Source organism: Ixodes scapularis, unplaced genomic scaffold, assembly GCF_016920785.2.
Source record: "Ixodes scapularis isolate PalLabHiFi unplaced genomic scaffold, ASM1692078v2 PGA_scaffold7__128_contigs__length_106722199, whole genome shotgun sequence".
In the NCBI taxonomy this organism is placed as follows: Eukaryota; Metazoa; Arthropoda; class Arachnida; order Ixodida; family Ixodidae; genus Ixodes; species Ixodes scapularis.
In genome coordinates, this window is record NW_024609882.1 from 33,830,721 (window position 1) to 33,856,154 (window position 25,434).

The following is a 25,434-nucleotide window of genomic DNA, read 5'->3' on the forward strand; positions in this document are numbered from 1 at the left end:
AAATATGTTTTTATTCTTGTTCACCCTTAGATGCGAATTGAAAAAAAAATATGAAAGAAAAACGTTCTTCACTTCATTTGAGTATTTACGTAGCATAATTTATTGATGATATTTTTTTATTCTCGTTCTTTCCCTCACTCTCTTTAAATTGGTTCAGATATTTATGGAACTGAATAGCTTCCGAGGTGTCACAAACGCAGACACACACTCTGACAGAGACACGCACACACACCATACCTCGACGTTGACCTTCTGTCGTTGCGTTACAATGCTCTTGCATTTCTCTTGAACGTCGAGAAAAGGGTGAACTCCGTTGTTCATCCTGCGAAGCCTCCAGCCGTTCAAGACTCGCAGTGGACCCTCAAGTCCAGGGAAGGACGCTGAGAACGTAAGTCAAAAGGGGAAAAAAACGTATCGATAAAGTGAACTTAAATGTTGACACAGAAAAACGCCATTTATGAAACTGAAAATCAGCTAATGTTATTCTTAAAAAAAAATCAATTCCTCATTTTGTTTAAACAATAATGACAAGAAGCAAAAAAGAAGCCAAGGATAGCCGTAAGAATTGAGAGTGTGCGGGGGAGTGGATTAGGAAACGTCATAATCTAAACCCCGAAGCACGGAGCAGATTAAATAACGCGCAAGAAGCTTCCCCCTTTCCCTACTTTTCTGTAAGACTAATAGAGCTCTATTAGACTACTTGCGCTAATGCTAGTGTTTTGTGTCGTTTTTGTTTTCTTGGTACTGTTTCCGATTGCCATGAGATACTCTACTGAACTGCTTGTCACGTCAAGTAGTTTATTTAAAACTTTAAAAAAAAGTGTTGCGTTCTGTGCCATCTTAATATAGACGCCAAATAATGCTACAAGGACAAGCCTATTGCTTTAGATCGCGGGAGCCTCAACTAAAACCACATAAGTGCACATGTAGCCTTTTGGATAGTTCATGTTGGGGTAAGACGAAATATAAAAGTTGCAGTTCTGTTTTAGACGGGATATAAACAACGAATATATCTTGGACCATCGAACGGTGGAGTGGACTCAGTTTGTGTCATTAGAGTCTTGTTTCATTAATACGCACCCCGTTAGTGCGGATGCTTCGCTACACAATATCTTCGGAAACTAACTGGGTGAAGAGACGTGCATTTTCGTCTCAATAATATAGAATGCATACATTATGAACGCTTTCTCGGGAAGACCGGGGTCGATCCATATTAACGAGAGATATTACCGAGGCACCCGCCTTAACGAGCTTACCAAGTAATACTGCGATGAAGGAGAAAGTGCTTCCGAAAAGCATGCAGCTGCTTAGGAGGAACGGATGCTTGGGATTTTGCTGGAGGTTGTAGTTGATGCCCAGGGCGCTGCGGCAGATCACGTCCAGTGTGAGTGCCTGGTACATGGGGCCGATCTCGAAATCCTCGTCCTTCTCTGCCATCTGTCCGACCCTGCCCACCAGCTCTTCCACGGTCGAAATGACGCTACCTGACATCTAAAATCGTACAGAGCAAAAAAAGAAAGCATAATTTGATTTCTTATTTAGCTAAAATTTACGATACGCGTTGAAGGTTATTTACACTAAAATACGCCTGCATGATGGGCCATCAAATGGATCGAATTTATCGGATCTTGGATTTGTGGAATCTTGCTGTACACTAACAGCATACTGGATTCGCACTTCTATGAAGCGAATTGTATACTTCGGAAGGTATAATGGAAGCATATTTTGAAATTGTCGATAGTTTATTGAAGAGATAGTTTTAGTTTGACCGGCCAAATTAAATCAACGGCTAAAACATCTCTTTTTTTGTGTTTGTGTGTAAAGGTTGCTTTGCACAACCTATAGATACATTACACACTAAATGTAATTTAAACGTATATTTACGTATTGATCGCTGAGTACTCCAAATCTCCAGAGCGTAAAAAAAAGTAACGCTGTTTTCTTTTTTTTTTATTGCAGCACAAATAAATTACGAAATGCCGAGCGCTTAGTTTTTCCTAAAATGTAGCTCTAGCGATCGGTGTGCAGGCACCTTAGTTTCAGTGGTAGGCGCCACTTTATTCAAACTCCCGTCAGCTACTGGAAGTCGGCCCCATTTCGCTATGTAAAATTTAAAGAAAAACGGTCATAAATTCTTGAATAACATTACGGTTATAGTTTTCAAACTTTGTTAGCTGGTCCCGTCCGCTACTGCTACTCTATGGGGGGGAGACTGGGACCTCGGTGGTGCGTAGTTTATTTTTTTACGATGATAAAAACGTGACATTTTACTGTATTTTTCTCCCTCTCTTTTCGGGAACACGTTCGAATGATTTACCATTTTAAGTTTGGTGGAGGTGTAAGATGGTGTGAGGACACTCCTCACTTCCTTCCATCTGGCTCCCATCAGCTGGATGAGACTCTTGTTGTGTGGACTCGACGGTCGCTTGGTCTGGAACAGGAGCTGACACGAAAAGACCGGGAAAAATTGGTCTGTGCATAGGTGCTGCATAGATTTCCGTAGAACTACGTGTAGGCGGCACAACAAGTAAGGCGGGAGGGGGGAAGGGGGGAATTGAGGGGTTAACGCTTCGCCGAGCCGCGCTTGAAAGTTGCGTGAACTGCCCATGCCACAGATGACGCGAGCTCGGTTGTTGCCCAGACCGATGAACGAAGATTGTGGAATTACGGCTGCCGGAGCGGCGTTTACCGCCGTTTCAATCAGACTGGAGCGTGTCGCGTTGAAGCGAACAAACGAGCAAGCCAGCTGATAAGGAATTGCGGCAGAAACCGGGGGATCGGTGGCCGAGTGGGCTAGCGCACCCCAGGTGCCCTCATCTGGACACTTGGCGAAAACGTCGGCGAGAAATCCGGAAGCTATGATTGGCCGGCGCCAAAGTCAAGTGCTGCTTTGGCCAATCACGGCCGCCAGATTTCTCGCCGACTTTCTCGCCAAGTGTCCAGATTAGGGCCCCAGCTCGGAGCACGTGGAGTGAAAGCTCGCGCTGCAGGACCCAGGGATCCTGGTTTCAACCCCCACCCATGCCCGTTTCGATTTGGATGAGCATCATACCAGCGTGCGGTCGTGTATCACTATTGCGTGGTGCACGTTAAAGACCCCAGGTTAGCGGTTGTACCGCACTGGCTAAATTACTCATCTACAGCTGAGACACCAGACGCCCACTGAGCCAGACTAACTTCCGGCTGTATAAACATACACACAACATTTTGCTTGCTGTAGAAACCAATTTTGTTTTTGTTTTTTCCTATGAATTACGATGTGATTCGTCTAGGAAATCCTCAAGGGCAACTTCTAAGACGACGTCGAGGACGTCGTCCTAGAGCTCATTAAAGACAGCTTCTAGGACGACCTCTAGGATGGCGCCAAGGACGACATCGAGGAGAACGTCTAGAATGAACTGTAGAGCGATCTTAAGGACGACTTCTGGGACGACCTCAAGGACAACGTCGAAGATGACGTCCTAGAGGACGTCTAAAACGAACTTCTAGGATGACCTCCACGACGACCTTAAGGACGACCTGAAGGACGATGTCGAGGACGATGTGAGAGACAACCTCATTGACGACGTCTAGGACGATGTTTAGGATGATCTCAAGGACGACCTCTAGGACGACGTCAAGGTCCTCAGGTCCTTCGAAAATGGTGCGAATATGAGCTGAAATGGGCCTAGTGCGCATACCTGCCACATATTAGGAGGCCAGAAAATCCAAGAAATGCAGCTAAAGAATGCTACTGCAGTAAAAAAACACGCGTGCGCACTGCACGGTTCTCGGCAGTTGGCACGGCGCGGCGATGCAAATTGGTCGGCGTTCCGGTGTTATCTTTGTGCCGCCCCTTCCGTGACCAAGTTTTCGTGACATGGACCTCCCAACTTTGCGCCTACTCCCAAACGCAGAGAAGGACGTAGGTCTATGTCAAATGACAAACGATTAATTTTTGCCTACCATACTCGGTTTTGCCCCACGATGGACCACTGCGGACGCTACGAGCCGTCCTAGCCAATGCAGAGCTGTGAAGGAAATACATGTCCACACGTCTTTCACGTCGTCGCGTCCCTCCAGAAGGTCACGTAAAATTCGCACGGTATCGGATTGGCATCGACAGATGGCGTTCACCAGCAAACCGGCCTAGAGTAACTGTATAGGCTCCCTATACGGGAGCCAGAGTTGCGCGTCTGTTTTCCACGTGCCGCCGCGCCGCTATTCGCCGAGATCCGATCACGTGAGGAGCCGAATCAAGTGTCGTGCAGGAAAGACGACGTCGCGCGTGCGCGGTCCGTTCTCCAGGGATTTGTCCTTGGACCAATTTTATTCTTATGTTATTTAAACTCTTATATTTTTATGTTACCTAAAAAAAATATGTTCCAACGTTACTGCCCGCTTGTTTGCAGATGACGGCTTGCTTTACTCAAAGCATGTTACTTGCTATGATGACCAGGGGGAATTAAATGCCTATTTACAATCGGTAAATGAGGGGGCCAGACAATTGAAAGTCAAAATAAACTGCGATTAGACAGTTGCCTATAATTAAAAATATCCTCCCATGTATCTACAAACTCTATAATCGAAGTTCTACCCAGATTACTGAACTTTAGAGGGTGGAAGTCACGGTACCTTCTGACTTCAACGGGAACATATATATTGTCACGAATGACAAATGATGAGACGAAAAATATCTGAAAAAACTCAACGCTTAATGTGGCGATTTTGCGCCCAAAACAAAATAGAAGTAAGTTAGCGTCGCAGGCGTCGATGTCGGCGAAACAGCAGGATCGAGCGCTGGAGCGAGACTCACTGCGGTTTGCCACGAGGAGCCAGACATGTACAAATTACTCAAAAAAGGTGGTTTAGTTAAGTTACTGAGTATAGACGCCAAAAGTAATTGAAGTAGAGTAGAAATTACACATTTATAATAGTAATTGTAGTAGAGTAAGAATTACGCATTTGTAATAGTACTTGAGTAAACTACTAACTACTGTAAAAAATCAGCGAGTTACTTTTGAAGGTACTGTCGAAGTTACTTTTTTATATTTTTGTGGTACCAAAATGAACAGCAGTTTTGATTCGTGAAAAGCCCTGCAAGCCTAAAAGAAATGCAGTCATTTTATGGCTTGCGCTTTTACGAAAATAGTTTATTCGCTCGCAGAAGCAATTGACTTTCAAAGTTCTTATCCGAGGGTTTTCCTCTTTTCCTCCTAAAGATGTCCCCAGTCAAGCTAAACGACGTTCCACCGACGCGCTGGATGGAACGGCAAGGTTAAATTTCAGAAACAGGCTGTGCAGGGTCGGGTAAGCGGGTATCGGCATCTTCGGTGTCCATGACGAAACATGTGAGGTTTGCTTCGGCTAAAGTGTTTTATAACAAACCTTCTTCTTTTTTTTCCGCCAAGTTGAGATTGTTACGAATGGCCTCTCTTTATTCCCAGGAGGTTCGGAGAGTACACTAAGCGAGTGTACCTGACCGTCAAGGGTTCAAGTCTCCAGCCACGACGATGAGGCCATTCGGACGACTGCGCATCTCGTTGCAGTGCTAGTGCTACACTACTGAAAAAAAAATTGTTTTGGTTTAACAGGAGATGAAACGAAGTATACTTCGCCGCTGACGCCTGTCCAACGAAGGGATCTCCCAAGGGTGACTCGCAATCCTCGCCGGCGACTACGGTGTCCTGACGCGCCTGACACACCTGACAAGTAAATCGCTTTCAACAATGAGGAGGTCTCTCTGGTGTGGAAGGTAAGAAGGACACGAAGCATTATGTGAACAAGCATCATCGCTCGTACAGTTGCAGCTGGGAGCGGGAACGTGCTCCCATGAACGGATTATCCTTGCTGCGTTTGTGCGCGGGGGAGTCAGGCTTTGCAAGGGAGTATGCGCTGAAGACGAGGCGACCATGGGAATAGGCGCCCAGCTGCGAGGTCATTCCAGTGGCGCCTCCCGAGGAACTCCCAAACCGCTTGAGTCAGAACTCACTAAAGGCAGACAACGTGTGAACAACAACCCTCGGAGTGTCCCCGTCTTTACGGTTGCAGCTGGAGGCGCGGCTCCTGCGTGCATTACCGGACTAGGTGAATACCCGACCAAGGCTTGTTAAGGATCTCTTTCTGCGTTCGTGCGCGTCGGTGTTATGTTCAGTTGCTCGTCGGCACCTTGGCCCAAGGACGCCTGTGGTGCAGTTTCTACGGCTTAATAGCATAAGCGCGTGGGAACAGACTGTGAGGGGACCCCTTGTTCGGGAATGCCACTTTATCTGCCGGAGTGTTGTTCATTTCTGCGCTCAAACTTTTGTGATGGGCAAAATAGCACTAGAAGTTACCTGAAAAATGTAGTTAAATGAAACAACTAAGTACCCAAATGAAGTTGTAATTGAAAGTTACCAAGTTACTCGGAAAAGTAGTTAAACTACATTAGTTTTACTAAAGTGGTTGAACTACGTCCAAGTCTGCGCGGAGCCCCTTTTGTACACGCGTGGGCTTCTGGAACAATCGGCGTAGAAGGTTCGGCGCGTAGAACATTCTGTTCTCGAATCAGCAACACGGTTCTCGAATTTACCAAAACATCACATTGTAGTGCCAACAAAAAAATGAAAGCCGTTTACAACTCCCTGTAACACCGAATTAGAGCGCAGCTCTTGAGGAGGAGGAGGGAAGGGTACTGGGGGGTGAAGTGACCTGGGGGTGGTCACGTGACCTGGGGTGTCACGTGACTTCAGGGGGGTCACGTGACTTTGGGTGTCACGTGACCTTGGGGTGACCTTGGGGGTCACGTGACCTTGGGGGTCACGGGGGCCACGTGACCTTGGGATGACCTTGGTTATGCCGACGCCGACGCCGACGCCAACGCCGACGCCGACGCCGACGCCGCTCAAGCCACCAGAACATCACATTGCAGTGCCAACAAAAATGTCTACCCACGGTCAGACATCGAACATCTGGCTTTTTGCGTGGAAGGCAAGTGCGATAACTGTTAGGCCACTAGAGCGCTGCGTACTTGGTCAGCTGCGCGCGCGGCAAGTTTAACGAGCTTTAATTTGCTTTACTGCCAAGAAAAAGCTCCGTTTTAGAGTGCAGCTCTTTGGCGCCCGTTTCCAACTTGAGCGGCGTCGCCGTCGGCGTAACCGCGGCGACGTTTCGGCACCGTGCCTAAACGTCCGCGTGGGGTCAAGTGACTTCATGGGGGTCACGCGACCTCAGGGGGGTCACGTGACCCCCATGCGGGAGGTCTGAGTTCCCACCCCTCGGGATCCCCTTCAAGGGGTACCCCTTGAAGGGGATCCCGAGGGGTCACGTGACCCCCATCATGTGACACCTTGAGGGGTCACGTGACCCCTCAAGGTGTCACATGACCCCCTGAGGTCACGCGACCCCGGTGACGTCACGTGAACCCCCCTGTGGTCATGTGACCCCCGCGAGGTCACGAGGGTCACGTGACCTCACGGTTACGCCGACGCTGCTCGGAGGGAAGAGTAGCAGGCAGGATGAAGAGGCGAGGAGGAAGGAGGAGGGGTATACCCTCCCCTAGTACCCTTCTCTCCTCCTCCCCAAGAGCTGCTCTCTAGTTCGGCGTTACAGGGAGTTTCAAACGGCTTTCATTTTTTTAAGCGTAACCTTAAATTCTCTCCGCCCGAAACATAACTAGCTGCTTACAAGACGCTTATGCGACCAACCTAAGAGTATGCCTGCGTAATATGTTACCCTTTCAGAGCCTATCAAATAAGTAAACTTGAAAATGTTTAGAGATTGGCAGCAAGGTTTATATCATTATAAAACATCATAGCACTGAATAAGTACAGGACACGGTAACACAACTGATTCTACCGCTTCTTTCTGCACGGCGAAAAATAGCGCGTTTAAGACATATTTTTAGGCTCAAGAATCAGGGCCGCCCTTACACCGTCAGGCGCACTGGGCGAACTCAGGCCGTGCCCCCCCCCCCCTTTCCCTTTTTATACGCCCCTACCTACTCGGTACGATATCGCGTTGTTAGTAAACATCTGACTAAAGGCTTAACGCGAGCGCTTTGTCAGCGGAGAACCCCATTTCAAAACCGAACGGGATTGAGCACATAGCGTCGATTCGGGCACTGTGTTCAAAGAAATAAACAAAGCTAAATGAAAAGACAATTTAAAAAAAGCCTGGGTGTATGTGTGTGTGGGGGGGGGGGGGAAGGGGGGGGGGGGCGGCAGAGTCTCCCCTACTGATTGTTGTGGCCTGGGCGACCGCCGTGTCCCGCTCATAGGGCCAGTACTGTGGAGAATAACATGTTTAATATTAACCCAAATCGCCAAGTAGATTCCCGGTCATAGAAGTACCCACTCAAGCCAAATTCATTTAGAAAAGAAAAATTCGAAATAACATTTGGAGTACCTCACTCATCGTTACAGCAGCTGTTTTTTGCTTTGCTTTTTTTGGTTTTGCTCATTAGGCGGAGCGCTGGAATTCATTTTTTATTTATCTGTACCTTTACTGCAGTTCTGTTTATTCAGGTGTGCCACTTGCTGCCGCATGTTTTTATGTTCAGGCGGTGCGTCGCAAAGCGTATTATATTTGTAATTCTTTATTAATGTGTAAAATGTTATGCTTTTGTTTTGGTTGCGCACTGATGTGTGCCTTTACTGCGGCTTTGTTTGAATTATTATTCATACGTGCCTTTACTGCACGTATGTATGCGCTGCATACGCGGCTCGTAGAAAAATGGCCTTTTTTGTGCGTTCTCGTTTACCTTTACACACCTGTCAGATTCTCAAAAGGTCTCCCGGTATAAAGAAATAATAAAATAGGAAGTATATTTGCAGCTATATTAACCACTTTTACAGACCCCCGAATTGACCAGTAAGTCAGCCACGGGGGTCCTTAGTACAGTGAAGCAGAGTATAATGGACAGCGAATGCAATCGTCCCGTGGTGGCTTCGATACTCACCGCTCTGTCGAGGAAGTCTTGAAAGTCCTTGATCTGTACCATTTTGAGGACTTCGAGGTCAGCCACGAGTAGAATAGGTCTGTAGCCGTTAAAGTACCTGGAATTGAGGAATGGCCAGGGACGCGCTCAGTTCTTACTTGGAGACGAGTGACTTTATCGGCGCCAAGATGCCCCGGTGGCGCCCTCTGGAGCCGCAGACATACTGCACCTACATCCTACTAAAGACATGATGAGATAATTATTTGCGGATATGCCCCAAGAACATTCAAAACATGTTTGATTCGTTCGTACATGTTCGAACAATGTTTTTTTTTTTTTTTTTTTTTTTTTTTTTTTCACCGGCTAAACTAATCGCGCACAGTGAAGTCCGCGTGATCCTGCACTTTTTTTTCTTTCAGTACGAGACTGGTTTAGCCGGTGTTGCCGATGGACAAAGGCGACGAGCGCGGTGACGATGCAACTTTGGCGCTGTGTGATGGACTCCGTGGGATTTGTAGCGTTGCCCGCGCTCGAACCTATAAACCTTTTTCGCAAGCGCGCCGCCATCTTGAATTGTCGTCACTTCCAGTATGGGCGAAAACATTGTTTTGCCGTCGCCACGCCAATAGAAGGCATTTAGGACATAAACGTAACCGTCACACATTCTCGTTTTGCCTCCCCTCTACTTTTTTACTATTTCCAGCTTGTAATGTTCTGATATTTTTTCGTCGCCCATACCGGATATGCCTAATTGGCGGTCGGGGCGAGAGTAAGCGGAAAAGGTCTATAGTGAAACCAACGTTACTAAAACACTCAGTTGGGAAACTCGCCGTCAAAACCTGGGCCGCTGGCGTCCACCGAGACCGAGCTAAATACGACAACAGCGGCACTCTTTATCGTTTGTCTGTACTGTGGTCACCTTGAGCTTTTTGAAAGCCTGTTTTTGCGTAAAAACAAACGGAAAAGACCCTTTTTGTATGAAATTTATTGGAGTTTAGTACAAAAAGGGGGGCGCGTTATGTTTTTAAAATCTTTAGTTTGCAGAGTTTTGCGGAACAATTAATATTGTTTTTATACAACCATGCCTCAGCGGTCCTTTCAGGTAGCGCGTCCTGACCTAGGTGCATTTTAACTTCGGTAGTTCGACGCGGCGCGGCCGCCGGGGTGACAGGGATGGCACCCCTGTTACCTCCTGCGCTGTATCTGTTCCTAGCCAAAGTAGAAGTCACGTGCAGTTCCTGGAGTGGCCGCTGCGGGAGAAATGGTGGCGTTGTGTTCGTCATTAGCTCGGTGCTCGGGGACAGATTGGGGCCACTTTTTCAAAGCTGTCTCTGTGGGAGTTTCCCAACTGAGTGTTTTAGTAATGTTGAGTGAAACCAACGAGGTAGAGGGGCTTAGAGTGATAAACCGGAAGTTCGGAAGTGGCACCATGTTCGGTTGCCGCCATGTTTTACGCAAATGTGACTACTCGTCACGTGACCTCCCAAGAGCCGTGACGTCACAGGTAAGATGGCAGCGCCCATGGCGCCCAGAGCTGGCGGATGCGAGTTTGTTTGGTGCGCGGTAGCCGTGATGTGCAGCGGCTTTCCGACGACTTCGGGCTTTTTCGTGCTCGCTGACGCAGGTATAATGTGAAAATAGTAAGGTATGAGACTTCATACCCTTTTTGGGCAAGATCGCTCTGGATCATCTGTATATTAACACCAGTGAGACAGCATCAGCCGTATCGCCGTACCGGTGCTCGGATTCGGGATCTGTTCGAGGATCGATAGAACTTTGAGTGCTTTTAGCATAAACTTTTCACATTCTCTTAGCTTTGTTTGAACGTTGGAATGTCTGAAAATTGACGCGAAATGTATGCCTCGGATGTAGGGCCTCGGGGAATTTGTTTCAGCCCTAGGTAACTGCATAAACACAGCAACTTTTAGCGAGGAAGCTCCTGCGACCGATACGTTTTGCACTTATCAACAATTTTACGATATAACTTCAGGCATAAAATATTCGCATTTTTCTAGCTTCGTTTGAACGTTGGAATGTCTGAAAATCGAAGCGAAAGGTATACGTCGCGTTAGGGCTTAGGGGAAGTTGTTTCAGTCCTCCGTCCCCGAATAACCATAGCAACTTTTAGCGAGGAAACTCCTGCGATCTTAACCTTTTGTGCTGATCGACGATTCTACATTCGATCGCTTTTCTTCCTTTTTTTTGTGAGTGCGAAGTGCACACTTATTTCCAGCTACGAGGATGACGTTTTATTGAGTGTGGGGATGAATAAATCGTTGGAGGCACCTGCTTCAAAGCTTTTCGACTTGCTATAAGAACAACTGTTTTGGTGTATGCATAGATTAACTGCGCTTTTTTCTCTTTTGTAAAATTTATTGCAGCAATACTTTTTTTTCATCAAGAGTGTATTGCATTAGTGGGTCAATTATTTACTTGTTCTAATTACCTGGATAAGATTATTCACATTTGTGTTCATCCCTTGCCTGTAGAGCAGTCTTGTTAAAAAATGTTGACCATTCCTTTCGGCCTCTTCAATAGACTTTTTTGAAAAGTGTGGGCTGCCTATAGTTTGTATCATTGTAACTTAAAAAGGGCAACCGCCGCAGCCCCCTCGAGCCAATCAGAGAGACGAAGCGAAGGTGTGTGAAAAATCTGTCTAGACGAGCACTCTGAATGACATGTTGTCATGTGCCTCTCTCCAACGTGCAAATTGGCTCACCCAGACTGTAGCCTTTGCCGTTTGCCAAATTGTTATGAAACGATTTACAGTAGCTACTATTCTAATTACCCCAGGCTTTCATACTTTGGGCATTTGTTGCGACAAGAATGTTATGTCCGCCATCACTGTGAACTCGGCTCGGCGCCTATTGGACTGGAATGTTGCATTAGCATTCGACGTGAACTGGGGCCCATTTGTGTGCTTTACGCCGAAAAAAAAATGGTGACAGTTGTGTTGCTTGATGGGGTTCTGCAAAGGGTCTAGTGTGTCATACGTATAGGAAGTGTCCTGCTATACAACAATGCATCCATACTATTAAACTAGATGCTCAGAGGTGTGTTTGCTTTTGCACTCAACAAGTTGCAGCAAAAATTATTTCTTACAAGTGTAATATTTATTTTCGATAGCTGGGCCTGGTTTGTGCTCATTAATGTCCATGTGCTTTGATGTTATCACGTGTTTAGCTTTAAGTATCCTCTCTGCTATGCCTACAGAGGCCCTCAGAGGGAATAAATTAATAAACAACATTTTCACATCACTGGAGTTGGTTTTCCGACGTGCCACATGTTCAGAAGAAGTGTAACGAGTGCAGCCCAATGCAACCAGTCATCCAGTCTGGTATGTCCCATTAATTAATATTGAGGGGTCAGAGATGCTGGCGTCCTCAAAAGGTCCATCACGTGCCGTGAACATAATTCTTTGCGTAGAGACTGAAGGCGTAAAGGCGAGCGGAAATATGTTTATCTGGTTAGTGTATCAAATATATTTATTTCCACTTAATTACATAATTATTGATTCTTAGAAAATGGTTCCATAGCGAGTTCTTTCTGCGACAGTCTCGTGTCAGGCGTCCAGTCGTAGTACCTGTGCTCCTTGTTGTCGGATGACGCTCCTGGCACGTCGGTGTTCAGTTTGGTCGATTGGCAGCTTTGACCGACAGATGCCGTCCCGTAATCATACGTCGTGTGCGGCCACTGACATTTGATGCACTGAAGCTGCAGAGCTGCCTTCTAATCCGCAAATTTTCCTGGTAGTTCTCTGCGTCAGTGCAGCAAGCTCGGGCATGTAGTGCTTACGTGGCTGTGCCTTTTGCTGTAGTGTTGACTTCATGGCTGGCAACAGGCAACAGTGTTTGTTTGCTATCCGAGCCATTTCACTTCCATTTCATAATGACGATTTTTTTCTGCATCCCGCGACCACTGCAACTTGTGTAAGTCTCGTGTGGCAAAGTGAAGTCAGGTGATGCTTGGTGCCCACTTTGGAGAACAACCAACCATTCTATTTCTTCAAGTCACTCAGCGGCATTCTCCGTCAAAGTTGGAAATTGTGTGCTTCATTGCATGGACACAGATAAATGGTGTCGGCAAATTATTAGGTATTGTCCTTGGACAACAACCAACACCAAATCAACTGCATCTTTGCATTGCCACTCACCTGCTTTGTCGTGCTTACCTCCTGTCGAGGTGATGGGGATCTGGAGCTTTGGGGTAATGTCAGCACCAGGGGCAAAGGTCACCGAAGATAATCCTCAATGTCCCGCGGACGCTCCTCGAGACGTGGTCGAAGGTCGTTCGGCACAAACTCTTGCAGACCAATTCATTGGTACCGGCACCTCCAGTAGACATGGCTGGCCTCATGCAGTGGTAGCAGAGTGGTGTTCGGTCGACCATTCGCAGCACCTCCGTTTTCCTCGGTGTACTTTGTTCAGCAAGAACCTACACTGGTTCTTTCCGATGTTGGGAATGCTTCGGCGTTGGGGTATCTCGCTGAATTGGCACTGAATATTAACTGGTAGCTAGTGGTGGACGTCGTGACTTTGTGGCATAAGTCGCCCTCGGTTCGTCGGATGCCTCTTTGCTTGAAGGAGTTTTCAGTTGAAATGCCTGTCGAACTTGTTCCGAAACAATCTCAGCAATCAAAATAAAAGCTAGGCAACTGATGGCAGAAAGTATAGCTTCCTGATCTCCTCCCGGACAACAATGTGGATGATGTTAAGGATGCCTAGGAGTCTGGTGTCGAAGTTGCAGCTGGATGACTCGAATGTCGAGACGCTGGGGAGTTGTTGATAGTGACAGGCTCGGCCTGCAGTGTACATTCAATGTTGGAAGTCCCGGTGATACGAACCCTTCGACTGTTGTCGTGGGGTTGCGGACAAGGCTGCCAAAGGTGCTGTCCCTAACATGAGGGGCTTGGGATTCTTATCTTCTCGTCTTCTGTAGCACCAGGGTTGGCGTGGGTGCTCGATCAGGCGCAAAACATCCTCCACGAAGGCAGCAACGCTCTTGTTGGGGCCGTGTCCTGGACAGAATCAGGAATTCGGCTCTCTCTCGTCAATGTTGGCTAATGAACGTGCACTTCAGCTTGATCTTGCAAATTTCCCATGACGTTGAGGATTCGTGGTTCTCAAACAAGTGCCTGACAGTCTCTTCAACGAGGAGTATAGGTTCTGCAGAAGCTGGTTTTCTGTCTACCCACTGTGGCGGGCAACATGGTCATATTGTTCAATCCAGCCCTCGACATCTTCATATACCATGCGTGAAAGGGCGTCGGAGTGTGAGGTGCGACGGGCATACAAACAATGGTGGGAGTGGACGTGGTTCACTGCTACAGGTTTGTCATTGTTGGCTTAGTCAGCTTCAGATTTTTCTGGCAAAAGACCGAATTCGGGTGGTTCTTGCTGGCAGCAGCTACCGACTCGGATTTCAGGTTCTTCGTGGTGTATTTTCGAGGTTCGTCCTTGTGGTGCTTACTCGTCTTGCGGTCTTTCTGCTGGGCTCGGGATAGTTATTGCTTCTTCGGCTCGCCAAGGGTTTAAGACGCGGAATAGTCCGCCACCCGTGTCCCGTTATTGGGCAACTCGGCTGAGGAGCCGCCAAGGTGCACACAGAGTTAAGGGCTATGGGTAAAGTACCCAGCACCTCCACCAGAACATACGATGACAGCTGAGCATGGCCTGGAACTTTCCAGAATAGTAAATATTGATAGAAGATAGGACTGGAGCAAGCACCCGTGACAATTTAACAAAACTGACAGAAGAGAGACTACCCTGACCACTAAAGAAACTGCATTGCTTTAGTGGCATTCTGTCCGAATAAATTCTCTCCCTCGGGGTTCGGTGACTGCCGTGGGCTGAAACTGAAATGGATGTGGGACCACTTTTCTGGTAATGAGCCGCTGCAGACTGTTGTCGCAAAGCGGCGTGAACGGGTGGACTGGGTAGGTAACGCGCAATGAAATGTCCATACCGCTTGCAATTCGCGTAACGAGTGTTGATCGAACTTTGGTGTCGACGAAGCGTGCGACAGACCAGCGGAATCAATATCAACTGCAACAATTGTGCTCCGTGAAAGTGCACGTTCACGCGGGAACAATTTGGGAAGCAGCACAAGATCACCTATTCTAAAGCATGGCACAGGAACTACCAGCTTGAAGGCAACTCTTCGGTACGCCGTACACCTGTGCTCCGTGAAAGTGCACGTCTACGCCGGAACAATTTGGGAAGCAACACAGCATCATTTAGCACGGCACGGCAACTACCAGCTTCAAGGCAGCTGTCCGGTGCGCCGCACAACCAAAGTGAGTCTTCGGGCATTTGAACGAAGCTGCACCACGATTGCACACCGCCAAGCACGACTCACGCAATTCCCGTCGCTAACTGTGTATCCAAATATATTCCACACGCTTCACTGCAGACCTCGAAGATTCCGATGGTCAACGAGAGCGCAGAAACGTAGCCTTAAATTTTATCCTAGCGGTATCCGAATCAATCCGAGGTCCGACAACGCAGGGCAGATTGTCTCTTCCGTGACAATATCCCTGTCGGTAACCAGCGAAATGCACACCGTTCCTCCGTGTTTTCACGTTATACCGACGTCAGACACCACGCTGAACTCTGAAGTCGCTTTCGACCGGCCTCATATGACGGCTTCCGCGTCTGAAATCAACTCGCCGAGACGAACGACAACCAACAAAGAATCCGACAAGCTCCGGCCCAGTTGGGGCCAGCCGCTGCATGGGCGCTGCCATCTTTCCTTTGACGTCACGTATTTGGTTTGGTCATGTGACGAGCAGTCAACTTGGCGTACAATGGCAGCCACCTTATGGGGGTCACTTTCGAGTGCAGACCGGAACCCCGGTTTATCGCTCTAAGCCCCTCTACCTCGTTGAGTGAAACCAACGTTACTAGAACCTCTCATTTGGGAAACTGACAGAGAGCGTGCTTTAAAAAAGTGGCTCCGATCCGTACTCGAGAATCAATCGCAACGCCGCCATCTCCCCCGCAGCGTCCACTCCGGGAACTGCACGGCTACTAGGGGTGTCGCGAACTTTTGTCGAACCAGATTTTTTGGTCGAACTTTCGGGGTTCGACTGGGTCGAACCGGTTCGACGAACCTTCGAACTTTTCACCAGATTCGACCGGTTCCACTTTGTGGACAGTGTGGCCAGACCTTGATACAAGCATGTCTAGGTTTGGAGAATTTCTTTTTTTTATGCAAAGGGTTATTTTATTGTGTGAACAACTGCAATTAAAAGAAACTAATTCTATTCACTGAAGAAGTTAATAACTTAAATTTTAGTACTGTATTGACTGAAATACCCGATCAGCGCTGCACTTAATTCATCTCTTAGCCATTACCATCCAATCCGAAGCCAACTGGCCAGCCTGTCGCGCATGCGCACACGAGTCGAACCTCAATACAAGGTTCGACGAACTTTCCATTAAAAGTTCGAAAAAGTCGAACCTGGTCGAACTCGAACCGCGGCCGGTTCGCGACACCCCTAACGGCTACACGTCGAGTCGGGCAAGGGCCGGTGGCGCCATCTCGCAGGGCCATCTCGCTGTAGCTATGTACAGCAACTTTCATGTTTCAACTCGTCGCTAAATGGTGGCGCTGTTATCGTATTTAGCTGGGTCTCGGTGGGTGCCAGCGGCCCAGGTTTCAAGGGTGAGTTTTTAAACTGAGGGTTTTAGTAACCTTGAGTGGAACAGAGTGTAGTTTCGTTTTTTGGCACGAGAGGCCATTACGAGGTGCTTAGTCTCCACCTCTCTTCGCTAAAAGATAGGAGGAATTGCATTGAATTCTTTCAAAGACTGTAGGAGTACTTACCCAACAACCTTCCCGTATCTGTTGATCCACTCCCGGTAGGCAACTGTTGGCGTCTGTAATTACAAAGAAAAATGAATAGACACTTTGGTAGTCTAGTTCCCTGTTTTAGTACAAACCACCTCGTTCAGATAGCAAGCTAAAAACAAAGGCTTTTTTATGTTCCGTGTAAATAATGAACGTTGGAAAAAATCTCCCATCTGCATTAAGTCACTATTTTGAACTTTTTTGTTTTCACGTACCGCCCGTTGAAAAACACGGCGAAAGAACCCAAATATGCACCTGACCTGGCCCTCACGCCGTCTCCTTTCCCGTGGTAAAGTCCGTCTGCTTTAGTCAGCGTCACCATACCAACGAAGCGTCTTAATGAACGAACTCTCAAACGCAGCGTCTGAAGCCAGCAAGGTGAAAGCCATCTTTTCATCTGCCAAAGTGAACGCATGCAGTAACGCTAGCCAAAGGCGGTGTTTCAAAATTTACTCGATCCGACTTCGGAGTAAAGGTTCCGTACCGTGGCGTTTTAAGCATGGTTGGGGGGGGGGGGGGGGCGGTAAACAACATGGTTGTTTACTCCGAAGTAATTTCGCACGCTACCTTCCTCGATCCGTGGGTAATGTCGGAACAAGTCGATTAAACACGTGACGTGATCTGTTCACTGTCTGCTGGTCGTCTGCTGGTCGTCTGCTTTCTGCGCCCACAGCCGTCACAGCTCGTTTCCTCCGTTGGCTTTGGTGGTAGTCGTTCGAAATGAAAGGAAATGAAGTGCGGCCATTTCTCTCTGATTATTGCGAATTGCTGCTTTCAACGCACAAATAGACCGATCTCACTAAGCGTTCGGCGCCTGCATGATGCCGCCAGAACTTTAGTTCACGGGAGGCAGACGGCCGTGCATGCGAGGGCTCGTGCCGTCTCGCACTCCGCACACTCAGAGCTCCAGCAAGGTTGTTGTACGTGCAGAAAGACTAAAGTTCCCTTCATGCATTGCGGCAGCGGTGGCGTAGTAAAACTGGCTGATGAAATCGGTCTATTAAGTGGACACCGCATACAAACTGGGCACTTTCCGCAGGAAGGTATACCTCTTGTTGTTACCAGAATGCGAGTGTAAACAGGAGCTTCTGATATAACAAGGAAAACACAAAGAAACAACAAAAATTTGAACGTTGTCGAAGCGCAGGTTAGAGCTAAGACACTAAGAGCGTGAGCCAAGCGTCTTAGCTCTGCGTCTTAGCTTTATGCGTTCCAAAAAAAAAAAAAAAGGAATAGAAAAAAAACCGTTGGGACACCAGATGTTCTGATGTGACCTCCAAGATATCAGAGACAGGTACTCTAGCTGTGGTGGCGTGAATGTGGCACTTTCGATAGTCTTGCAGCGTCGAATCTGGCTGAATTCGAACGTCCAAAGCTATTTTTACGTTTTTTCAGAACCACACGGAAAGAAAAAAAGCTCAACCAACGTGAAATAAGCAGTGCGAGGCCCAATCAGGTGAGTTTGACCTATCCGAAATGGGCGCGCCACAGTATGTTCAGAGCTTCAGCTTAGGCCTATTTTCCGCCTTTTTGTCGCAGCCAAGAATGAAGCCAATTCGGAAATATTTAGTTGATAACCCCAGCCATTGGAAAATCAAGTCGCAAATCGTTTTCCCGCTTACGTAGGAGACAGGTTACTCGGGTAAGATTTGGAACATAGCCAACGTTGGTCTGCTAGGAAGCCTAGCGTGGAGACTAATACCCTTGTTACACGGGCACTCTTAACTGCAGTTACACTAAGCCACAGTTAGCGCACAATATTTGCGGACAACACTCTGCCGCTATAGACCCGTTGCTCTCGGGCAGGGGGCACGAGCGCGTCCGCAAGACGCGACCATGTTATGCTGGCAGCACCATCGAGGCGGCGCTGTAACATTCGATTTTGCACGTGCCACGTTCGAATGCAAGCAGCTGTCAGCATCTGTAGACGCGCGATAACAAACTGACAAAAAAAAATTATGCAGCTCGCGGTCTCAGCGTCCCAATAAACATTCCTTTCAGCTTTATTATTTTATTGCTTTTATATAGCTTTTGTGATCCCATATGTTTCACTTTACGTGATAGCGAAGCTGAGGCTACTTGCAAGAGCATGTTCCACCGAACGATGCTCGCACTGCTCGAGCGCGCGTGCTTGGCAGGGACACTGAAAGCTCGGAGCTCGCTCTTGTAGCCTCTGCTACGCTTGCATTTATAATGGAACGGAGTATAAAAAAATAGTAGTGGGGAAGCGTAATGACGCACGTTCGAAACGCGAGCCAAATATTCTATTTTGCTCGCCTGGAGCGCTGCTCAAAACTTGAGAGCTACGGGCCTATGCAGTCAAAGCTATGGGAGAACGTGCGCTGGAGCATCTTGAGCACCCATCAAATCAGTGCACGCGCGTTCTTCACTACTTCTGAAATAGCTGTTCCAGAGTATAGTGCGGTAATTGTGGTGCCGCGTAACAGTAGTTAACGCTGAGTTAACCGCGGTTAAGAGTGCCCGTGTAACAGTGGTATAAGCTAACGTTGCCGCGTTGGTAGCAGACGGCATACAGAAGATGGCGTGGCTGTGGCTGGCTTTAGACGCTGCATTTGCGTCTGCGTCTATTGACATTTGGGGACCGTAGCAGACGAACTTTATCGTGCCGAAGGAGACAATAGAGAGTTTTTGTAGATCGTTCCCATGACTCCGATAACGATACTCGATACTCCGCCACCGCCTCCCTTGTGTATGCATAGTATCGTTATCGGGGCAATCGGAGGTATCGGAACGACCTACTAAAACTCTCTAGTAGTGTGTCAAGATCAGGTGCGTACTTCGGCTCCTCTGGTGTGCTTTTCAATAGGCGAAACATAAACAAGAGTGTTCAAAATATTGACCTAACATATGAAGTTGATTTTCTCTACCGCCAAATATTTTGACGAGTCTTAAACAAAAAGCAAGATTTTTTTTTTTTTATACCAACCAGCGAATAATTTTTTCCCCTTCGAAAATGTGGTTAGACTATCGAACTGCCAAACATGTTTTGAAGTATTGTCTCAGTTGTTTATTTGTTGTAGGTCACTTTATTATTGGTCTATTTGTTTAATTTGAAACTAAACGGACAAGAAAATGTTACTAGAAGGTTTTAAGTCAACGTTCCCTTTTTTCTTAGCTACATACAGATGTATAATTAACCAGGCATGCCGTTCATTAAAACTCTCTCGCATGGCCTGGACTGCCTGATATTTTACTTCGTCATTAGCAAAACAAAATATTACGCATTTTACTATAGCATTGACTGAAGCTACCTTGTATCGTCTAAAGAAAGTCAAAATTAACTTCGCCCCTGTTCCCCTACGGCAACCACCGTACTTTAGTTGTTGTTTTTTTTCTTTTTTTTTTTTACCTTTTTGTACAACTCCATCATGTTGCCGAGAAAGATGCTCGGTTGGGGACCGGGAATACCCAAGCTTTTGAAGTAGCTGAAATGCTGCCGTCTTTGCCTGGATAGATATAGAAAGAAACTCGTTAGGGCCGTCGATAGAAGAATAAAGGAGGCGCGCTGGGCAAAGATGTGCGTTTCTTTCTTGGGGAGCACCCTGCGAACAATTCACTGCATTTTCAGAAAACGCAGGGTATGGCCTAGTATAATCATAGGCTTCTCGCTTCGCGATTGGATCTTAGACATTCTTATGAGCGGAGGACGTACTCTGATTGGCTGCGAAGCGACAATAAGGAACCTATAGCTGGTTAAATGTGAAGGCCGTAACAATAACGTTTCTACCTAAACATAAAGCCTGGAATATCTGCCTGAGCATAACGAGAGTATGTTGGTATCAGAGCGTACGAACTAGTGACTGCGTTTATTGGCAAAACAGACATATCGTCATCATCGAGGGTATGATGCACGGTAATTCTTAAACTAATCCAACCTAAACGGCGTCAAGTGGTGCGGCTAAATGCTGGCACAATACGTTAAAGGGGCCTTCCGACGATATTTGAGCTTTTGCACATTTTACGCTATTACCTCATTTGTGGGTTCGGGCTACACAGGGAACAAGTAGTAGTACTCACAAAATAGTAGCGCGTCATAATTTAATAGATCGGGCAAAGACAGCGCTCAACGATTGGTGGCGTCACTATGTCTTCAAAACGCGCTCTCAGCTAGGTACATAGTGTTAGTGAGGACATTCTCCTATAGGAGAACAATTTCGTGAATGACAGCGTTGGCAAGAATCCCCAAAATGCTTTTATGTAGGCGAAATTAAGTGCATCGCCCTGTAATATAATGGCAGACAGAGCTGGCATAACTTGTACTTCAGAATAGATGGTAGCGACCCTCGATGAAACACAAAGCATTTATATTGAAGGTGAATGCAGTACCAATTAATTTGTGCAATTGATATTCACCGATATTTGTTTAAGCAAATACCGGTGAATGTCGGTGGGAATGTGAAAACACTCGTCTTTTTCAGCAAGTGCCAAGAACAGGCAATTGAGAAAAAGCAGTTTTTTGTGCGTATACAAATCTGGACCAAAACAAAATGTATTCGTTGTACCGTCGTCACTTGAGTCAGGTTAATAATAAAAGAAAAATAAGACCGCGTGACGCATTTTTACGCGAGATATTGAGGAGATGCAAAGCACTGTTAATCCTTGTGTCAAAGCCTGCACTTCGTTACTGTATATGAGACAGACGTGCGAAAACTTAGAGCGCTGCTGTGCAACTATGTGCGCGTGCGCCGAGGACTCTCGCGGGTGCACCCTGTGGCCTTACGCGGTTGGTGGCTGACGTGGTGAAAGCAGCAAGACACCTAGAAAGGTCCTTCAGTCCTCGATCAAATCTTCAGCAACCAAGAGCAACGTTTTATTTAATAACGGAAATCAGTCTATAATTAACACATTTTTTTTTTATATAATCTTGCAAGACAAACAATAACCTGATGTCTACAAAGAACCTTGTAAAAAAATCGTTAAAGGAACACTTTTCAGGGCATTCCTCATTGCGATAATTCTGTTTCCTGTCTTCTTCGAAGCCATTCGCACTCGCCCTGCTTTCTCGTTATCTAATGTGTATCACTACTGCGTGGTGCACGTTAAAGACCGCAGGCTAGCGGTTGTACTGCACTGGCTGAATTTCTCATATACAGCTGGAGGACTCGTCACCCGTTGAGGCAGGCCAAGTTCTAGGCTGTATAAACATACACACAACCCAATTTTTTTCGTTATATATCCTACAAAAACTGCTCATTACAGTTTGCAGAAACAACACAAGTGCTTTGTGCACTTGATGGCAGCAGGTAATTAAGGTACACAAAATACCGCCTAGCTTTCGTCGCAAAAAAAAAATTACAAAAAACCACAGAATTGTTGCACGGGCAGTTACAGACTCGCTGTACACAGTGCAGCGGGAAGCCTCGCCCTTTTTCTGTCATGGCGACGGATCTCGGCAGCAAGCACCGTGGGCTTATGGGAAGGGCTTTGGTTGCGTACCCATCCTCGGCGTGGCGAATATGCACCTAAATGCCCGTTCACACGCTTGCGCTTGGCTACGATCGTCTGAGACAATTCCTGTTTTAAAGCCACTTCCGACGGCTTAGAACCGGCTGCATTGCTGCGCAGCCGGGCGTAAGCCATCACTAGAGGCTTAAAAAGACGTTCTCAAACGCAAATACGACCGATCTCAAGCGCAAGTGCAACCGGACTCAAATGCAAGTGCAACCGGTCTCAAACCCAAGTCAAACGCAAATGCACCCAATTCAAATGAAAAAGCTTTCGCCACTCCTTCACGGTTAAAGATATGTTCCTGCCTTTTTGTAATTTCAGTTTGCTTATAAGCTCAGTGTTGGACAAGGTACTTGACAAAAGTATTTAAGATAAGTTACTTAATACCTACGTTATAAAGTATTTAGAGTACTGCTCAAGTCACTGTCACTGCAGAGTACTTGATTAGAGTACAACTACTTACAAATGTACAGAACGTAAGGGAGCACGTGAACTGGTGCCTATACTGGGCATATTAATGCCTCCTGATACTCAGGAATACGAAAGGTGAAACCAAGAAAAGAGAAGGAGAACGCTATCCTTCACTTCTCTTGGTGCCACCTTTCATATTTCTCAGTCTCGGGTTCTTCAAAATCTTATAAATATAATTCAATTACTTTCTAAGATATTTCCGCATTGCCCATATTGTATCGCGTCATTGCCACGAGAAATCTGCATTTGAAATGAAGAGAAGCAAACAAAACCGCACTGTTATTCTATGCAGGCCCAGTAAAACGGGCAGCATCTCTGGTGTATTTCACAAGCTGGTATTTTTAAGAGGATTAATGTCTTGTCATCTGCGAATACTGGATTTTATTGTTCGAAGTGAATTGTGGTTTTGACCGAATATTTTCCAATCGAACATCGAATAGTTTCTCCAAACCTTTCACTGCTGTTCAACCGCGCTTGAACGAAACCCCCTAGCTAAACGAGTGAAGGCTGTTCACGAGCTTCCACGTGTTAATTTATAAGCTAATTTTAATCGAGCCATTTTTATAAATATACTTACCTGAGAAAGTCTGATGCCTTGGAATGGCAAGTATACGATGGATTTCACATTAGATTAAAACTATAGAGATCCCAAGCTATACCTAAGTTAGAGGATCGACTAATCTTGCGATATGTAAATATATATATTTTTTAATCTTGAATTTGAAGAAATATTTGGCAGCGATGTTTGTCTTCAAAATCCTCTAATGCATGCAATGCTGTGAAAATGGTCACGTGACGTCAGGTGACGCCACGTGGCACCGATATCCCCGTTAAATTTAGCGGAAAATGCTCGGACGGACGGAGGGACGGACAGACGAAGTATTGGGATTGGGGGTAGCGTTAGGAAGCATTTCATGATTTAAAAAGAAAATAATCACGTTCTCAGGTTATATCTGCCTAACATACGCCCTTACATAAGAGCCGCAGTTTAATTTTGTAAATCTTACCGCCCGATGAAGTTATCAACATTCACACATTTTTCATTTCTTTTTAAGCGCATCAGGCGCCCGCGTGCTCTATTGCGCTTCGAAATCGTGCTTTTCTCCCCAGTCCGCAATTGCGATATTCTTACTTTTAAAAGTGTTGATCGCGGGTGGTTATTCCGTTGAGTGCTCTTGTTGCCGAGCACCATTGCATTGCAGAGAAACAACACCTGCAGAGCTCGCTTCCTCGGGCTATCTTACTCTACAGCGCACAAGTGCTCGGTAAGAAGCGGCATTTACCCGCCGCGTTCAACACTTTGAAGACTGCAAATATCGCAGTTCTTCTCGAAGCGAATTACGAATAGTGTAATATTGTCACGAATGATAAATGATGAGGCGAAGAATAACTAAAGAAACTAAAATGTTTAATAAGACAAACTTATGCCCAAATAACAGAACAAAACAACAAAAAAAAAAAAAAAGGATAGCGTCGCAGGCGTCGATAGCGGCGAAACGGCAGGACCAAACGCTAAGGCGAGACCCAGTCCGGTTCGCCACGCGGCGCCCCAAGTATACATGCGTGAGATTCTGGAATAATCAGCGTAGAATGTTCGACGCGCAGAACATTAGGACCTGGAATACGCCCCACATTATTCTTGAATCTATTAGAAAACTAAATTGGAGGAATAACAGAAGATGCGGCGCTGCCAGGAATCGAACTCTGGCTTTCCGCGTGGGAAGCAGGCGCGATAACCATTAGACCACGCGCGCGCTGTCTACTTGGCCAGCTGCGCGCGCGGCAATATTCGAAATTTCTAATATTCGCACAACACTAGGGTCGTAAACCGTCATTAAACTCTTAAAAACGGTCTTGTCTTAGTCGGTCGTAGTCAAACGCACGAAAGTGCAGCCAATTACCCAGCCGGTTCGCTCCAACCCTTAAATCAATCAATTATCCCCAATACGTCACGGTTTAAGATTTTTTGCTTCCTTGTTTTTGCAATTTAAATATTCTTATAAGGCTTAACTCCCAAAATAATGCGAATCACCGGGATAATGTTTTTCCTCCGTGTTTTTACGATTTAACGAGAAAGCATTAACTATCCCATGTAGCGATTCGACGTCATCTGCTTTTAAGCCGTGCAAAACGGTAGCTAAATTCACCTTCTCAAACGGAGCAAAGGGAAGCCAATTTCTGATGGATAGGCTCCCATTGCCTGGTGCGCGTCATGAAGGAACGAGGCTTTCATTGGCTCTCTCGCGGCTCAGTTCCAAAAAACGCAACCAGACAAGCCCTCTCCATGGCCGCGCAGCGCACGCAGCGGCCCGGCCGCCGGTAAGAGCGAGCGGTGGCCGCACAGCCGGCTCGGGCAAACGCCGGAGAGGCTGCACGACCGAGCTCAGCGCGGCGCGGCCACTTCAGGAGAGCGCGCGCTCCGCCGTCGGCCGCTACTCCGGTTTGTTGAGAAACGTGGCCGTCCACGCCACTACGCCGCAGACGAACTAAGGAAGCGGAAGAACGACATTCATGCTTTCGCATTCACAACTCATAAGAAGTGCTTAGGTGACCTCGGACCTTATAAGCTCCTTTTTGACGCAAATTTCAAACCAGTCCAAAAGTCAATGGTGTGCGCCTTGATTTTAGGTTTTCAGCACCAAAAATTTTAACATCCACGCTTCAGTGAATCTTTTTATTCCAAAATTATTTTTTTTTATTCCAAATTAAATTCACCATAAATAGCTCAGTTAAAAAAACTGATTAAG

At 46.7% G+C, this 25,434-nt stretch overlaps 1 protein-coding gene across 1 annotated transcript in view; it reads right to left on the reverse strand.

Moving 5' to 3' along the window:
* LOC115316272 (thromboxane-A synthase) overlaps nt 1–25,434 on the reverse strand; it is a 69,901-nt gene that overhangs the window by 14,228 nt on the left and 30,239 nt on the right. Inside the window, exons 3-8 of the mRNA XM_040212176.3 lie at nt 20,118–20,214; nt 16,724–16,776; nt 8,918–9,014; nt 2,318–2,443; nt 1,257–1,491; nt 238–380 (exon numbers count right to left, since the gene is read on the reverse strand). Of these exons, the coding sequence (XP_040068110.1) occupies nt 238–380; nt 1,257–1,491; nt 2,318–2,443; nt 8,918–9,014; nt 16,724–16,776; nt 20,118–20,214 (751 nt within the window). The remainder of the gene's footprint in view (nt 1–237; nt 381–1,256; nt 1,492–2,317; nt 2,444–8,917; nt 9,015–16,723; nt 16,777–20,117; nt 20,215–25,434) is intronic.